Below are 19,712 nucleotides of genomic sequence, written 5' to 3'. Positions count from 1 at the left end.
AACAGTTTGTATTGTAGTTAATATAGTTTTGCTTTTTTTTTTTTTTTAACCAGTAGGAGGCACTAAATAATACACACCATCATTCTAAGTAAAGGATAACTTAATTCATGATGGCTAGACCCACCAGCTAGGCCCCCTACCCTCAATTGATTTGTGCCCTTTCATAATTTGTATTCATTCATTTATTCCCTTTTTATTTGTTTTGCTTTTCTCTTCTTTTATGTGCCTTTTTTAAAAACACTGAATTGATAGGGTTCGAAGCTGAAAGTATCACATCGCGACATCTGCCTTTCCCCTCTGCTGGTTTCTTGACTACTTAAGTCACCTAGCAAATTAAAAAAAAACCTGTAATGGGCCGAACTTCTATGAAGATTTATATTGAAGAGCACAAATACAAACACACTTCCGCACTGTAACACTCATAGGAAATTCTGGGTCGACCATTATGCTTATATTTTAATGGGGAAGCTCATCAGAAATTTAGACTGCATTCGTCAGCTGGATTTCCTCTGTAAAAAAAAAGTAGGTAACATTTGAAATACAATAATCCCTTGCTGTATTGCAGTTTACCATATGCGATTTTGTTACTTTGGAGATTTTTACAGTGCAATGCATTGTGTTCTGCAGCAGACAACACAGAGCAAATCCTATCATGGGGGCAGGTTGTGGAGAGCTTTGTGTGGTGTTGGGTGGGTGTGACTGCCTGTGTGCGTGACTGTGATAGGCTAGTGGTCAAACTGCGGAGCGAGCGCACATGTCAATGAGTCCAAAATAAACTGTGACAGCGAGGCTCGTTACATTGAAAATAAATTCAGCAATTATGTCGAACTCCGAAGAAAGTCACATGAGCGCAAAGAAATGTTGATCACCATCGGGTGCTCTGCAAAATATTATGAGGTCTAGTAAGATACTGAGGCGGTGGCGGGGGTGAGCGTAAATAAATAGTGATCACCGTGGATTGTTTCATCGAGAGAGAATGCAAAAGCTAGGCTGATGGTCCGGCCCACTACCACGGCTACGTAAAAACTCTTACGCCACCCATGCCTAGCCTATATTTCACCTACGGCAGATACATTAGCCATAAGACAATGGACCTGGAGCTACAACTCGACGGAAACCGCTTGTATCACTGAAACCTGGGTCAACTCAGGATCCCCGATGCTAGGGTGCAGCTAGACAGCCACTCTCCACATAGCTGTATTAGACGGAAAGGAAAAGCCCACCAGTTTCGTTGTTCTATTGTATAATGACAATAAAGGTTGTCGTTTTACTGCAATTCTGTGTTCTGTTTTTATTTCTAGATCTGTAGTGAGCATTTTGTTCCATCCATCCATCCATTCGTTATCTGCACCGCTTATTTTCAGTAGGGTCGCGGAGGTGCTGAAGCCTTGAACTGATTGCCAGCCAGTCGCAGGGCACATAGAGACAGACAACTCACTCATTCATTCTAACCTAGCGAATATTCGGACAGGCCAATTAACCTGACATACATGTTTTTGGGACATGGGAGAAAACAGGAGTGCCTGGACGAAACAGGAATGCCTGGAGGAAACCCACACAGGCACAGGGAGAGCATGCAAACTCCACACGGGGAGGTTGCGGTAGTTGGACTTGAATCCAAAGCCTCTGGACCGTGGGGCTGCGCGCCTACCACCCAGCCGCCATGCCATATAATTTTGTCACAGTCGTATATATTATCTGTCACTGATGAATAAATGTTTCTACCTCATGGGATTTGAGCGGGACATTTTTGGAACGAAAGCCCCGTGAAAAACAAGGGATTACTGTACTATTAATGTCTACTTTATTACATACAGTCCAAATATGTGTGAAGAGCATCATTCCCTAACAGATTTAGAAAAGTAACAGCCGTTTTGCATTATTAAGACTGAAATCCTCGGAATTAATGGGCATCCCCATTACATGGTCCCTAGTGTTTGTAAAGCTGTCAATATTTTAGGGGAAATTCCATTGCAGGGGTAACAGTGGGATTTCCTTTGAGAACCGCCTCCCCCCTACACAATACATAGACACTTTGTTCTTTTTTAATTGAGCAATGTTAAGGGTAGACCTAATCAGCTTAATCTACTGTACACATTTTGAAATGACTATCCCTCATTAAAAGTAAAGTAAACTTGGTGTTTTGCTAAAATCACTAAATGCGTGTTTTGGTCTCATTTTACACCACCGTTGGGGTTTAAAATTACTGAGTAGCCAACATCAATTACCCCAGTGACCAATTTGTTCCAAAACACACACAAACAAAAAATGTTTTTAATTACATTTGAAAAAGAGGCCATCAATTCTATTCCTTGCCACCCACATTTCTATCATTCTGTCACTTAAAACAGGAGAGGCGACACAGTAATTCAGAGCCTTCTTGTCGAAAGCTTTCTCCTGAACATAGTGGGCGGACAGAAAGCAACGAAATATCAGGCTTTGGTGAAACTGTTTGTGTATTTGTTTAAAGCGCACGATACACAAGACAAACCAACCGGCAAGCTGAAAAAAATGGCAATAGCAGAAAGATAAGCTATTGATGATTTCTCAATCAAACTCAGCGGGAGGAACAGGAGCCCCGCTGTGGGTTCCGACCATTTGATCTCACTCAATGGGAAAGCTTCTTGCTTTATTTTTGGGTCATAACCCAAATCAAATAAATTCAGTTTGTTTGCATAACACCTTCATATGTAGAAATGCCACTCTTAGTGGGGCGTTAATCAAAACCAACCAGCAAAAGGACCGAATCAAGCCAAACACCCGATAATTGTATAGAAAAACACAAAACTGAAAATTAAGTACAAAGAGATGAGGAAGCACAGATAAACCATGTGAGGAAAACACCATAAGGAAGCTCATCTACACTGACAGGGATGATAGCCCAAAGAAACAGTTAGCGATGGAATTCTGCAGACCTCAGTCGAAAATGACTAGACAAGAGAGGACCTCCCACAATCACCTACCCTCAGTTCATGACCATAGTTAAGAGTAGGAAATTAGATCAAATAGTTTATGATTCAGCTTCCTCTTCATCTTAACTATTAAAAAATTCGCTTTACTTCAGACACAACTGAAAGCTTCTTGAACTCTTCAAGATCACAAGATACTAGGATTCAGCATCTTAGCACTGTAGATATGGAGCTTTACCTTTGGTCAATGCTCAACCAAGACGGACCCATATAAGTCTGCATTAGCATGCACTGTGCAAATTCACATTTAGAGTGCCTCTCTTTCTCCACTTATGAAAAAGAGCTTAAGATGCCATAAATCCTTCACACGAGGCAAGAAGTCATCCTGGACAGAGCATTCCAACATTTTGAGTTCCTGATTCGTACCTGAACAACTTCACGCACAGCTACAAACCATACCGGATGGACTTTGAAATTGCAGTGTTACAAAGCCAATTAAATAAAAGCCGAGGATGTTAGCTTTATGGTGCCTAAGTATCCTGATGCTCCGCTGTTCATTTTGGGTGTTTTTAACTACTCTATCTATCTATCTACCTTGGTCATATCCCTCAAGAGGGGTGACCGACAGCAAGACAACACATACAATAACAAAGAAAATAAAAAGAAAAAAAAAGAAAAAAAAAACACACACAAAATTTTTGGGACCATGGCCAACCCAATTGCCCAAACACCCAAACAAGTTAAGTTGGTCATGCTTTCGTCCCTCCAGATGAAACGGGACACCAGAAAGCGGCCATGTCACTCGGGGCATGAATTTTTTTCCCTTTACAATTATTCTGAAATAACTTGGTTTTGGAGAGAATGGTTTGTGCTCATTTATGTCTTATATATGTCTTGGGTGAATGTGGAATGTGTAAGGCATTCTATAGCCAGTGGCTGGTTCAGAGAATTTTCTCTGTCCACTGCATCCTTAAGGGATACTTCTCAGGTCGGTCCTAATATGTGTGACCCATCACTGAACCGGTATGAGGATATTCCCACAGATAACACCCTGGACTTATGTTACGGCAACATTTCTGGCACATTCGCAGTCCAGGCACAGCTTCCACTTGGCTAGCCCGACACAATGTATTTGCTTTGCTTACGAATTACAAAACAAAACTGAAACATACTAAGACAACCATTGACAGCGTTGCCGTTTGGTCGGAGGATGCAACAGCACAGCTACAGGCTCTCTAGCGTGCACAGACTGGGATATGCTACACAATATATAAATATGTTAATAAAAAATATAAAAAGCGATGGAGATGTCTGACACAAACGTAATAATCAACTTTTTTCGGCCCGAACTAGATTTCTAGACAGTTCGGGCTGAAGAATAAACCTCGACCACTGACTCGCATGAGATGATCAAATAATTATATTTTCCAAACGTCTTTTTCAGTACATATTTCATCAAAATGAAGCCAAAATAACGACTTCATTTAATACGCTTTACATAAAAAAATGCATGTTACAGCACTTGTATACATTTTTTAAAATCTTTAAAACTACACACTCTGCACCAGCTATATAAAAATGTGCTCAAAATAGTGGGAACTAGGCGAGTTTGCATTAATGTACACCCTTATGCAAATGTCAGAGCTCTTCATTACGTTTATTGGTTTAGAATTGCTGCACCGCTTATAAAAACTAGAATGCCCGCAGAGTTCAAACTACCAACGAGGGTGAAATACTAATACAAGTAAGAACAGTTCAGAAGGCTTAGTATCTAAATTTAGTTGTCATCGTTTATTTGTGTTTTTTTGTTTGTGTTTATAAAATTATATACGATGGACAACTCCAAAGATGTCCTTGATATACTTTATGCTGATGTATACAATGAAGGTATATTCTAAACTAGGGCTGCAAAAATTTGAAAAAAAAAAAAGGAAAAAAAAAGGATTTATATATTTGCCAGGAATGCTATTTTGATGCAACTTTTGATTTTAAAAGAAAACCGCAGTTTCCGTGCTAGTTTTGTTTTTTGTGAGTACTTAATCATGCTTTAACGTTAAGAAAACAGCACCCTCTTCTGGGGAGCTTTGTTAGGGTTGCTGTCAGCTCACATCAGGCTTAGTGGCATAGTGTGCTGCTTGCAAACTTTTCCCACCTTTATTGGCTAGTGCAGTTAAAACTTGCCCCTGATTGGCTGGTAAACCACAAAATGTGACAATTCTGGTTGGACAAACACTCCATCACTCAAATAACAAAGGGGGGTAGGGTGGGGGTGGTCAAAATCAAGGAACTATAATTTTTTTTAAAAATGCATTGTCTTGCAATTACACAATTGCACTACATCACATCGCTATCTCCGTAAGATTTCAGTTACTCTTGAAGCCTTACAGTACATTATAGAACGCCACTGGTTAAAACTCGCATTCTCAAATTAAAGAATTAAACTTATTTTTGTCTTTTTAAAAGCTGCACCAGATTTTGAGGTAAGGGCTTAAACAGCCATATAAATGAACTAGTTCATGCCCAGTTCTTACATTTTAAGCCCAGCGCACATCTGACGCCGTTTTCAGCTTCGTCATTTTCTGTTCTGCTCTAAGTTTTTTACATCACGTATTTTTGTATCATGTAACCATTCAAGAAGGTAAATACCAAGACAAGCAAGAGAACCCAAATGAGGGCTGCGTCGGGCAAAATGTGAGCCCTGCATTTGTAGATGACAGCGCCAGTTGTCGTTTTGTGTTATCATTGGTGGTTTCTGAGGTAATGGGCCAATTTGCATTTGCTTATCATTGTTCCTCGAGGATTAAAGGAAACGTCAGCGACCCGACATTGACGCAGAGGATACGGAAAGGTAAGTGTAGCATTTTTGATGGATAACTTCTACTGCTTTTCAATTTGGAAAAAAACTGAGGCCTTGATTTGTTGGTGAAAAGGTATTTCGTGAGTATGTTGTAAATATTGAATACAGTATTGTCAAACCTTCCTTGTTGCGGTTGTTACTTATTCTATGAATAATGTCAGCAAAGATATGGACTTAATTATACTCTAGAAGGGCATCATAAATATTCCAGACGTCACTGCGGTGTTGTGATGAAACAGCACGCCACCATTCCCAAGTGGGCGCCTACGGATAATGGGATGGGAGAATACCCACACCTGCCTTCAGTCATCCACAAGTGACTCTTATCAAGGACCTAGTATTAAATAACTGCACCAACTGCTTCCTTTGTTGGATCATTTTCTCTGCAAGGGAACATCCTGGCTTCTGCTGTTGTCTGAGTCCTGGACGTCTGTCTCTAATCAATCCGAGGACTTATTGTTCACTGACAGCCGTTAGTTTTGGTCAGACTGTGGTTTTGGTTTTGAGTTTTCCTCTCCCTCCTCCCATATGTAGAGCGTCTTTTGTTCATTCCTCATTGCTTCCAATACATTTTTGAATTCTGCTTGTGTGTCCATGTTTGGGTCCAGCCCGTAAACCTTAACAGGTATTTTGCATTTAGAGCACATGCGTTGTGGAAAAGAGCAGCTCACCTTTTTCCTTTGTGCCACAAAAAAGAATAACCCCCACCATATTTAAAGCAGCAGTGTTATAAAAGCAGCAAAAAGTAGTGGCGTGAAGTCTGAAATATACGGTCATTTTTACGATCCACATTGACAGTTGGGAGAAGGGCTCGTATTGGACTTGGAGTTGTGTCTGACACTGTTCATTATTTTAATCTAAGGGGCCGGTCACACAGACATTTGCGGCTGAATCACGGCTAAAATTTTGCGTTTTTTTTTTGCCCGTGGTTGCCCGGGATGGAAAATGCGCAAAATTTGACAACCCGCCGTTCGTCTGTTGTATGGCCGGAAAAAAGACGCCGGCGACTGTTCCGCTTCCCCATCGCGTCATTTCTGCGTCATTTTCTCGTGTGGACCACGGGTATAAAAGCTCCCGAGCCGGTGTTGTGCCCAAATCCGACTCCTACGCAACACACCCACCCCCCCACACCCTCGCGTGAACGCGCATTCTGCTGCGATCGCTTTTGACCTTTTCATCCGCGTTGACAAACGCATTTTTTAGAATACGATCGCACTTTATTGTTTAAATAAACGCGTTATATAGACTAGGATCTCCCAATTGTTATAATTAGCTCGCTTTATTGTTTTAATATGCGTTTAATATAGAATACGATCGCTTCTGATGGAAGCGCAGCAGAATGCGCGTTCACGCGAGGGGGGAAGGATTTACCGTTCGATTACGTTCACAACATAACAAAGACGGAATGGATTATGTTGTATTACATTCCCAACGAATGCAAGACGAAGTGGATTTGGTTATATGTTCGCCATTACATTCCCTATAAGTGAGATAAAACGAGGTAGAAATGGTTGGAGAAGCGAGGAAATGCAATTCTCGGCAGGGATGTATTTCTCGTGCTGTAGAATTCATAAACGCTCTAGACACAGTCCCGTGAATATCAAGATTTCAAGCTATGGCATCATATTTATTTTATTATCTTGAAAATAAATGTCAAGAAATAAATATGGGTTAAGACGAGATCACTACGCTGACGGGAAGGGGTTTATTGAGGGTAATTGTTTTATCTATTTTACTCATTAACCATTATCGATCAGGTCATAACACGTTACAAAGCTTAGGAGCCGGGACTCTTACTCTCGGCTAACAGGCCAAGCTAAGGACCTAGCATCAAAGCCTTGCTACGACCATCGACAATGCACCGAAAGATTTATTCGAAATGAAGAGAAACTACGCTGACGGTGATCCATGTTCACCCCCTTGACGTCACGAGCACAATGGTGTGCTCGGCAAATCGCGCTGTATATACGCAGTGAAAGGCGTTTGACTGTCACACGCGTAACACGCTAATTTCACGTAATAACACCGCGATACAGGCGCAGAACATGCTATTACCATGCTCCACCCACGATTACCCGCTGAAATTTCCCGTCCTACCCATGTGTAACTACGCCCTGGCCGCGGCCAGAGCACGTCGTTCCGCGTCATTTCCGCGTCATTACCTCGTGTTGACCACGTGTGCGGCACGCGGTTTAACACGTGCTCAAACTTTTGAGCAGCTCAAAAGTTTTGAACGCGGCCAACCACGTGAAAATTTCCGACCGCGAGTAAAGCACTGCTCTATCTCGTCTATATGGCGGTCTCAAATCGTCCAACAGCGCCCAACGACATCTGCTTCACGGCCAGAAGTTTACGGCCGCGGTCCAGCCTTGATAAACTCGTGAAAGGCTGTGTTCACGTGCTCTCAAGAATTGAACAGCGCAAAAAATTTTCGCGCTGCCACCCGCGCGCGAATTTCCGACCTCGTGTTATACACTGCCGCACCTAGTCTGAATGGCGATCTCAACGCGTCCTATAGCGTCCGCCTCAAAGGCAGAAATTTCTGGCCGTGATTCAGCCGCAAATGTCTGTGTGACCGGCCCCTTAGAGATGCCCGATTCGCTTTCCTGAGATGCATGCAGGGAGCATAGGCTCAGATCCTAATCGGTGATAGTGTGAATGAGAGTGTTAAGGATTGGCTATATTTTATGGGAAGGTTAAATCTACTGTTTGCCAGTAGTCAGCTTGGATAAATCCCAAAACCTGTGACCCTGAACATGATAAGCACTATGGAAAATGCATAGATACATTATTTAGGGTGATGGATGAGTTGGAACCTATCCATTTGACTTGGGTAATCATGTAGGATGCACATGTGCAGGGTCAATTTTGAGAATTCCTTTCCAGTAGATATGCGATGGAGTGGCGTTATACTGGCATTTAATACTCCTAAGTGAATCAGGAAGCGATTAGCTGATAATGAATATGTAAATGAGTTACTTTACATAATGGTCCATATCCAGTAATCCCTCAATGATCTGTGCCCTTGCTTCAATAACGTCCCAGTCAAACCTACATTGCGCACATGCAAAACCATCATGAAAAGCAAAAAAGGCAGAGGAAAATGCTTTCTATCGCCGACAAACTTGGACTTCTCCACATGCTAAAGGAAGGTTAAAGCATTTTTGAGCGGCGCTTTGTTTTCCCAATAACGTCCACATGATGGCAACAAAATATCTGAATTGAAGTGGATGGTTTTGAAAAGTTCAGAACAAATTTTATATAAACCTTTACCTCATTCTTAATGTGGCCTGTGGAACAAAAACACGTTATCTGCTCAAATGCCCTAGTTGGTCAACCAATCATATTTCATACAACCAATCGATAGTGCTCGCAAGATTCCATCCATCCTTCCATTTTCTGCACTGTGTATCATTACTAGAGTCACGCGAGATTATTTTTAAAAAGATAATTTGACAGTACAGATGTTATTTGTAAAAAAACTTGATTAAGTACATTACTTTCATATGTTCAACAAATGCTTGGGCCTGTAAATTGGGTTTGTGTTTGGGTATTAACGAATAATGTCAAATTCAATGTATAATATTAAGTGTTTAATAAATAAAGGTTTCTACTTAGCGGGAATTGACTGTCGCGGGACCTTTTTGGAACGCAATTTTGCCAAAAACGAGGGATTAGTTTTCAGTTTTCAGTTCCTACAAATATTCGGACGGCTGTGCAATTTATGATAGGATTTTTGCTGTACAGTAATCCCTCTGTTATCACAGTGGTTACATTCCAAAAAGTACCTGTGATAGGCGATATATGTGAAGTACCTTTTTTTTTTTTAACTATGATTACATAATCAAATAGGGCACTATACAATGAAACCAAAGAACAAATCCTTTTTAAAGACATAAGCATTTTTTGACAAATAAAAGCACTGTATACATGTTGTAATGCATTTTTTAAGAAATAAGTAGTCAAGTCAAGTCAAGTCATTTTTATTTGTATAGCCCTAAATCACGAAGAGTCTCAAAGGGCTTCACAGATTATTACACTATATTACACAGACTATTTTTCAGCCGACGAGAAGAGCAGGTTATTCATATTCTATGGAGTAGAAGTGAGTTTGCAGATCGGTTGCAGTACAGTACTGTCAAATAATAACAACTGGGGAGACTGCTCGGAATGAACCACACAATGCGTAAAATAATGGTTATACGCAGTAAAAAAATTGAAATTATCCCAAAAACATATAAAATATAGGGAAAATGTAAAATCAAGTATGTCAACCAGCCCTGGTAGCACTGTGTTACTTGTGGTTTCTGCAACTCGGTGCTTTCTCCTTGTGTGTGTTTCTTTTGAAAACTTTGTTTATTGTCTTTCTTTATAAATATCTCATGTTTCATTGTGGGAATGTGCTACTTATAGTTAGGTGCAGCTTATATGAGTATAAAATATTTTTTCCGATTAGGTGAAGCTTTAAATCAGGTGCGAGTTATAGTCTGAACATTACGGTGGTTGGATTGAAAATCCAGAACTTTGTGGTTTTTTTTCTCCCTACTCCTCTGTAAATAAACCTTTTTTAAGAATCTTTTTTTGTGTCGACTTATATTGGATCCACTTCTTTGGTCATATCGGAACATCACAGACGCACTCTCCCAAAAGGCCCATTTCTACATATCAATGTGATACCACAGTCCCAAACATAAGTACATGGTCGGCGGCGCCCTCTCTTGGCTGCGGCTGCATCGGGTCAGATGCAATCGACATTTCGTTCTGTGTACATTGTTACACAGAATGACAATACAAGGAAATTATTATTATTATTATTATTATTATTTGTAAAAGGGTAGATAATTTCTCAGTGCCAATAAAAATGGTACAACGCCAAGTTCAACCAATCTCCCCCGATCCTGCGGTTTTTCACAGAGCTGGCTGAGACAGATGGCTGAAGTGAGTGCTTCTGTGTGTAGACCAGGATAATTTTAGCTGTATTTACAATTGCATTTATAGGGTTTATCAGCAGCCTGGAGCTGATTTATGAGGCCTGCCACAATTCGGTTAACAGGGGCAATAAATCCTAACATTCACTGTGCTCCTGTTAAACACCTGGGGACAAGTGCACCAAGGTAAATACTGTGTTTCAGTATGTCACAAATTCTTGTGTTACAGTACAAGCCAATACAGGTGTGAACTTAAAAAGCTGTAGAATCTTTGTATTCATATTTCGACACAATGTTTTGTTCTAGTGACAACTGTACAGTGAAAACGTTTGTTAGTCTTGTGTTGTTATTTTCACAGTTTTTGTTTAAACATTTTGGGGATTTTTTTAAGTCAAGACTTCCCAAAGCGCTTTACAGTGTGCTTCACATTTCCCAATAGCGGCCGTGCAGCCATGTAAGGCGCTAACCTGCTTATTACCCAAAGACACTTCGACATGTAACACGGAGGAGCCGGGATTCGAACTGCGATCTCTTGATCCCAAGACGAGCGCTCTACCTCCTGAGCCACTGCCGCCCCCCGATACGTTGTAATGGGGTGCATTCTGAGAAGTTATGTGTCCATTGCACCTGCCAAGTTGGCTGTATGCTTTAAACCCTCTTTAAATATTGGCACATTTAGTCTGATGCAATTTTAGAGGATTTTCTCAGATTCTATAGGCATGGTAGACAATATTTTGTCTATGAATGCTCAATAAAGCTGTTGGTTTAGCCAATCAGTTTGCGATTTGGTGACACCATGGCCATCTAGGAGGCGCAACTAAGCCTCAGCCGATTTACAAACTTTGACCGTCTGGGGGGAGTAGCGGAAGTATAACAACGAAAACAAAGCTGCTCCTTTTAAACACACATTTAGCCCTCAATCAAATATAAAAACTTATGCCAGAAGAACAGGACAGGCTGTATTTTTTAGCATTGGTTTCAATGGCGATAGAAAATACATTTTTGATGGAACTGAAACGCATGGAGGATATGTACGACAGAGTAATTGAAATCTTATTGAGGAAAAAAGGAGGCTTGTTTTTGTGCACAAAAATTGATTTTGGGTGAGTAAAATGTGTCTTTATTTCCAAATAATATAGCAATTTTATACGGTTATCATTGTTACTTTGTGTCGCAGCTGCAGCCGCCATGCATGTTTTATAGCCATGAAGGGTTGATTGATTCAGACGTAGCACTACTGAAAGCCTAAGTGTGAAATACACAGTCCACCAATGTGGTAGACATTCATAAATATACCAGTGGACTTCATACCCGCTAAACCTTTAAAGAGATTTTGTTTTTTTATAACTAAGGAAAATTATTTTATTGAGTATTTTAACTAAAACATGTTTTATTTGCTCATTGATTTCCCAAAATTAAAAAAACTGGACAGCAATCCTACAGAGAAAATGGCCTTAGAATATAAGTATCATATAAAAACGTACCCGTTTCTTCATCTATGGCAAATCGTCCAAGTCCACTCCCATCACGAATGGAATACTGGATTTCTCCATCCCTGCCATCATCTTCATCATCGGCACTGACTTGTAAAAGGGTACTTCCGATGCGTGCGTTTTCTTTAATCAATCCTGACAGGGCAAACTGGGAAAAGTGTGGCGTGTAGAGGTTTTCATTAACATCCAGGACCTCTACCTCCACAAAGGTGACGGACAGAAGAGACACCGGTTTTCCTTTGTCCTTGGCTCGAACAGTGAGGTTGTAGAACTGCTGTGTCTCATAGTCCAGCTCCTTGGTCAGACGAATAGCTCCACTTACTTTGTCTATATCAAACCATCCATTGTAGTCATTTGCTAAAGAGTAGCGCACTACACCGCCCAGGCCTAGATCTAAGTCTTGGGTTTCTAACCAGGCCACAACTGTTCCAACTGGGAGATCTTCCAGGGCCCTGGCTTTGTACACACTTGGGATAAAGAGTGGGGGACAGTCATTTACATCTTCAAGTATGACTTTTAATGAGGCTACAGAAAACATCTGTTTCTCTTTATCTGCCTTGTCTCGGGCCTCAATTTTCAAATCATACGAAGAGGCAAACTCCCTGTCAAGTTGTCCAGCAACATATACGATGCCATTTGTGGAGTTAACACCAAATTGAGTGGTGCTGGTCAAAAACGAGTAAACAATTTCTCCATTAAATCCTTCATCTTTATCTGTGGCCTCCAACTGAATGACATCTGTCCCTATGACTGTGTTTTCAGGTATGACGACTCTATAACCACCTTCTTGCAAAAACTGAGGGGCGTTATCATTAGCATCAGTGACGTATATAGTTAGCAAACGCCAAGCTGCTTTCTGTGGTAAGCCAAGGTCGTAAATTGTTATGTTAAGCAGATAACGATCTCTTTTTTCTCTATCCATGGGAAGAAAGACACGAATAAGGCCTGTCTCCATGTCAACTGTGAAACAACTATCAGTATTCCCATCGGAAATAGAGTATACAAGACGGCCATTAAAACCACTGTCTCCATCGTAGGCATTTATCTGGAAAACACTGGAGCCCAACTTCAGATCTTCTACAACAGAAATGTCAGCAGGAAAATAACTCTGAAATTGGGGTGTTTGCCTATTTACAGAAAAAAGGTCTATGAAACCTTCCTCAATTTGGGGCCTGTTACCTGACTTGGACTTTTTTAATAATGTATCGGCTAATTTTTGGGCTACCCTTGTTTCCCTGCAATTAAAACCTTTGGGAGGAGATTTCCCATTAACAAGTGAGATGTTCAAAAACATGGGATCTGAAAGATTCTCTCCATCCGTGGCAGTTATTTTAAGGGTGAAGACACCATTCTTTGGATTGGCTGTAGCCAAAGGCCGTCTCAATGCAAGTACCCCTGAATCGGCGTTTAGGTCAAAATACCCCCATTCATTTCCTGAAATTATTTTATATTTTACTAGATCTAATTCGTCTATATCAATTGCAGACAATATTGTAATTACTTCATCTATTGGAAAGTTTCTGGACATTACCCCCTGACATGCTATTTTCTCAAACAAAGGCCGGTTATCATTTGTATTCTCCAGTTGAATAGTGACATTGACTTCACTCTCTCGTCGATAGGGTGAGCCCCAGTCAGATGCTCTGACTACAAACATGAGGCTTTCTGAAGATGATTCAAAGTCCAATTCTCTTGTGGTGCTGATGGCACCAGAAAACTGATTTATTTTGAAAGGCAATGGCACAAGACTAGAGATACTGTAAGTTATGTATCCGTTTTCTCCTTTATCCAAGTCGATTGCAGAAACTGCTAATACAGTGGTTCCAATTGGTACGCTCTCATTGACAAAAGCCTTGTAGAAGGGCTGAGAAAACGTTGGTGTATTGTCATTGGCATCCTCAATATAAACCTGCACTTTAATCTGGAGTTCACTGTCAATTTCGAGAACCTCCAGGTTAAAGGCCTTTTGAGTAACTTGGGTAAACCAACGGGCGGTGGAGATGACACCTGTCAGGGTATTTATTTGAAAAAACATAGAATCTGCAGAGGGTTTCAAGATATATTCTGCATCATCTGGCTCTGGTTTTATTTTTACAGCCTGTACAATTGTTCCTGGAGGTGCTATTTCACTCAAATAAACCTCATAGATGTTTTGCTCAAACTTGATATCTGCTGTAGGTTGTATGTTAACTACAACATGGGCGATTTTAACGGCTGAGAATTTCGGAGGGTTTCCTCTATCTTTAGCTTGCAATGTGAGGTTACAGCCATGTGGGCAACTCTCCCAGCTAATTGTCTCTGATGCCTTGATGGCGAAACTGGCTTCATCAGCTCTTTCTATGTAAAACTGTTCGGCGAGGTCTCCTCCTACAATGATCACAGAATCTACCTCACCATTTAATCCTTCGTCTTGGTCTTCAACTGTGATAATGGAATATACTGAGTTTTTATCAATCAAAGAGGGATTGTGGTTGACAAAACTTATGATGGGTGCATGCTCATTAACACGTTCGACGTGGATAAAGAGTTTGGCTGTACTACTGACTCCATTATTGCCATATAGCTTCATGCCTCGGTCCACTGCTAATATTTCTAAGTCATATTGACTTCGTTCCTCAACGTTGAGCTTCCCGCTGAGGGAAACAACACCACTGGTTGGATGCACTGCAAAAAGCACATTTTTTTCTTTAAAAAAGTAGTAAAATTCGCCATTGGAGCCAATGTCTGCATCTGTAGCTGTAACTTGTGCTATGCTAGTCCTTAGTGAAGTACTTTCTGCAATGGTCACAGAGTAGGTAGTGGGAGAGAACAATGGTCGAAGGTCATTCATATCCAACACTTGGATGCTGACTTTTGCCCAGGTCTCCAACAGTGCTTCGCCTTTAATCGAAGCTTTTACTGTCAAAACGTAGTTGTCCTGAATTTCTCTGTTTAAAATGGCAGCGTTTCCACCTTTAGTTCTTATGCGCAAAAAGCAAAAGTCCCCTAGCACATACTCCTCAGCTTTGAAAAGACCTTCATCGTCTCCTGATGTAATTCTGAAGCGAATCTCCCAGGAGCGCTGAGCCAAGTGGATCCCCATTTTAATTTTACTGTGGGTATAGGTTCGAGCTGCTGAATTTTCATGAACTGTGGCATGGTAAACAGGTTGAGTGAAACCAAAACTAGGTAGATTCTGAGAGGTCCCCTGGGTGCTCTGACTGCAGCAGGGTGGTGGTTTTGACAGGAACAACAGCAGCAAGATGAGACCGAGCAGAGGGGCACGCATGCCTGCCCACTGGCCCATATTCACTTCCATCTCCTCATTATTCCATCCTGAAAAAAAAGCACAGATGATGAGCGTGAAAGAATCTTAACAACAAAATGAATCACTATTTGAACTTGAGCGACTAATTAAATTATCCAGTAGAGTAATCCCTTTTCGCGGGAGTTGCATTCCAAAATAGTCCTGTGAAAGTCAAAACCCGCAGAGTAGAAACATTTATTCATTTATTAGATATCAGTAATATATAATATGTATAACTGTAACAAAAATACAACTACAAATAAAAACACAGAACACATAATTGCAGTTGAATTAAGGTTCTTTCTTGTCATTTTATCATAGTACAACACAATTGGATGGGTTCGTCTCACTGTATAAGCAAGCGGGCTAACATCGGGGATCCTCAAATTGACCCAGGTCTCCGTGATGAGTAAAATACAAGTCATGAATGATTCCCACGAGTTGTAACACCAGGCCATCCGTTTCATGGGTAATGGCTTTGGTGAGATATAGGCTCGGCAGGAGTAGCTTCTAGGAGGCATTGTAAAGACTAGCCATAGCAGTAGGCCTGCGGTACGTTATTGCCTCCGTCTCTTCCTGGACCCAATAGCAATCCACGGAGCACCCGATAGTGATCAACGTTTCTTTGCGCTCTTCTGACTTTCCTCAGAATCCGATTACATTTGTGGATTTGTTTTCAAGGTAACAAGACGCTTAAATACTATCTGTCGCTGAACTTTGCAGTTTGTTTTGGCTGGACCCATTTACTTGTGCACCTGCCCGACTCTTACAGCATGCAACGGCCTATCACAGTCATGCACACAGACAGTCACGCCTACCCAACACACACATAGCCGTCGGCGACCTGCAACCGTGATAGCATTTGCTGTGTGTTGTTTGCTGCAGAACACAATGCACGATGAAAATACGCTTAGTTTCCAAACTGCTAAAAGTGATACAGCGAGGGATTACTGTACATTAACAAAAGGAACCACAATTGGACCTGACCTTTAAACTCTTGACTCTCATAAGTGACTAATGATTCAGTAGAGCACAATACTGATTGGTTGTGAGGGGGAGGAAATGAGTACACACTTCTTGGGAAATCAAAACGGGGACTGACATAATCCTTTGAGGTTGCAAAACAATGACCATCAATTACAAGTTATAAAAAAACAGAGGTTGTTGAGAAGGAACAAAATAATTATATGGCTAGCAAGATAAGTGTAACATCACCAAGACAAACACCGAGGAAAATAACTACTGGGGATTAAATTATGGGGTACTCTATCATGACCGTATCTTAATCATTTTCTTGAAATAAGCAGAAACTGCAGACTCAAACCATGTCACAGTCCCTGAGGCAATGGGATATGGTCTTGAACTCAGGAGTCAATTTAATGTGTTCAGAGTGTGTTCTCTTTTTATAAATGCAACCGCAAATATGTGCAAAGCTAGTCCTTCCAAGACAAGCTTGATCCGGTAAATGCCATGTTGTGGTCAAAGGAGAGCCACATTGGTCTGCAAATGGATGATTTGGCACTTTCCACTACATCGGAAACTGATATGAGGGAGGACGAAAAACTGTACTTACAATAACAAATTGCCTAGCTTAAAAATAGCCACATATAGCGTTCATGTTGCTTTTACTAAAGCAACATCTTATTGTCTTGCACAGAAATCTTGACCTCCAAACGTTTGGTTTTGTCAGCCAGGCCAAAAACCACCACTGTGGAAATAACGCAAACTGACTGAAGCCAACATTCAAATATAAGTCAAACCATTCAGGGAAGTCAGCCCGGAATCTAAAGTAGTGAAATGAAAATCAAGAACCCTACAATTTTCGTTTGACCCTAAACTGTCATCAAAATATGAACTTCCTTCGGTGAGGAGGTTGAGTGCTGGTGTGGTTTGGGAAAGGAAGCGAGGTATTTTGAGGACTTTTCGCTGAGAAATGTCTGATAAGAATTCATGTCGCTTTTAACAAGGTCACCCACACTTCGCTCACCCCCCCAAAACAATAATTAGAATAAATTAACCCCGTAATTCAGAAATCCATTAAAAACAAAATGCCTAAACACTGGTTTGGATTGCGAAATGCGACAAACCTTAGAAAAATGTATGAAAAGATAAACATGTGAACAGGCAAACTATATGGGGGGAAAAAATAATCGAAAGATATGGCACTTGAAAATATTTTTTAAAACGGACAAAATAATAAAAATACTGTCCGTTCTGTCAGTGGTCCCCAACATTTTCTGTACCACAGACCGGTTCAATGTCTGACAATATTTTCGCGGGCTATCCCAAATATAACATTAGTAACAATAACAATGATCTCTAAGAATAAGCCTAAATCCACTGTGTATTCACTAAAGGTATGTATATGACATAGTAAAAGGCATTATATTCTATCTCATCATCACACTATTTTACTCAAGGTAAAAAGTCGTTAGGAAATGGAGGGAAAAGAAAGTGTTCTGAATTGTATAAAATTAAAAAAATATATAACGAGGGAAACAACTATTTGGTGTATCTGATGATGAACCCTGACTATGAATCAAACACCAAACCAACTCAATCAATGGGGCAAACGTAAGAACAGAATTTACGGTAAATCTTCGTCTTTTTTTGGAAAATACATTTACATGATGCCTGGAAAAAAACATCTTGGATGGTACCCAGAAACGGAGAAGGTGATATCTGAGTGATTTGAAGCCCAGAGACCAAACGGATGTACTGTAGATATGTTTCAGCTCAGTGTTCATTTGAAAGCTCTACCGGTTGCACAATCTTGGGGTAACTGAGTTACTTTCTGAATTAAGTACCGTAAATTCCGTACTATAAGCCGCTACTTTTTTCCCAAACGTTCAACCCTGCGGCTTTTTCAGTGATGCGGCCAATTTATGTAATTTTTCTAACAGACGCCAGCGGCGCTCGAGTACAAAAGGTAGAATTTGGACCGGTGGAATATATGCGCCGAGGAAGACTGCAACTTCTTAGCTTGTGCACAAATTAAATTAGCGTAGAAATATCCTCACCATGCAAATTTCAAAAAGAAAGGCACATGACGCAGCTTTCAAGCTAAATGCAATCGAGCAGTCCGATAAAGAAGGAAACAGAGCTACTGCACGTAAACTTTACTTTGCGAGCGTGTTGCTAGCGTGTCTTTGAATAAGGGAGCGTGGGACGACGTCTATAGGACATAGTCTCTTTCCCATACTGGGGAAGACGACTTTGATGACGTCAGTTATGAGGAGGAAGATGAGAACGGTTACCGTGATTACTACAAGTACAGTATGTTTTTTTAACAGAGCCGTTTACTGTGTTGCGAGCGTGTTGCTAGTAGCGTTTTGCTACCCTTCACAGGCACGGTTTGGGAAGTTATAATATTATTATTAAAGCTTTGAAAACACTCTCGGTGTACCGTCTTTCTTTGTAAATATGTGTAACCATGTATAATATGTATTTGCAACTGTATATTTTTGTAATGTATTTATTTTAGAGACTTATTCTGATATGTTTTCCACGGGCGAATCAAAAAGAAGGGGCGAAAACAACGGGGGCTGATGGGAAGTGGAGTAAAGGTGAGACGTGTTTGTGGACGCAGCGGACAATAGTGTATATATATATATATTTTCCCCACCCTTACCTTTGGAAATATACATTTTTTTCCCTTGGATTATTTTCAATGGGACCCGGACTCTGCAGGTCTGCATCAAACCTTAAGTACCGGTATCATTTTCCTTTCATTTTGCCGGCTGTGGTTTTTGGACTGTGTACCTTATATTCAGTTAATGGATAATGAATAAAGAAGATAGAACAATAACCCTTAAAAAATCCACATCCATATTGCTTACCCTAGGTCAATCCTTAAGAAAGATAAAAGAAACATGTACTCAAATCTCACTGAACCAAATAGAAATCATGACAAAACAATGCAGGGAACAAACATTTCCTAAATCTTTTCGTCAGAAGTTCCACCTGTGGCCAAGGCTGATGGGAGGACCTATAGCTTACACAGTCACGGGTATTTGTTTTGTTCCAAACACACAAATTCAGCCCAGTTTATTTTATTTGTTTTGATCCTATACTGCCATAAAGATATATTTCAAGCAACCCATATCACAGGCAAAGAATTCCCTCCAGTTTTGCACCATACAAACAGTGGCCTTCAAGATGCATCCCCATCGCCCACATGCAGTCGACTTTTTTTTTTTTTGCTGCAGGGGCTTTCTTGGGGACTGCTTGCACTTGTGT

The 19,712-nt window shown here is 40.7% G+C and overlaps 1 protein-coding gene across 2 annotated transcripts in view; it reads right to left on the bottom strand.

Annotated features, from left to right (window-relative positions):
• Positions 1 to 19,712, bottom strand: part of fat3a (FAT atypical cadherin 3a) — a 228,471-nt gene that overhangs the window by 134,953 nt on the left and 73,806 nt on the right. For both annotated transcript variants that reach the window (XM_088346268.1, XM_088346269.1), the window contains exon 2: positions 12,179 to 15,502. In XM_088346268.1, coding sequence (XP_088202394.1) covers positions 12,179 to 15,485 — 3,307 coding nt within the window. In that variant the 5' untranslated portion in view covers positions 15,486 to 15,502. The remainder of the gene's footprint in view (positions 1 to 12,178; positions 15,503 to 19,712) is intronic.

The sequence above is a fragment of the Urocampus carinirostris genome, chromosome 10, assembly GCF_059441175.1.
Source record: "Urocampus carinirostris isolate Australia breed hairy pipefish chromosome 10, RoL_Ucar_1.0, whole genome shotgun sequence".
NCBI lineage: Eukaryota > Metazoa > Chordata > Actinopteri > Syngnathiformes > Syngnathidae > Urocampus > Urocampus carinirostris.
This window is presented reverse-complemented; position numbering and strand designations above follow the sequence as displayed.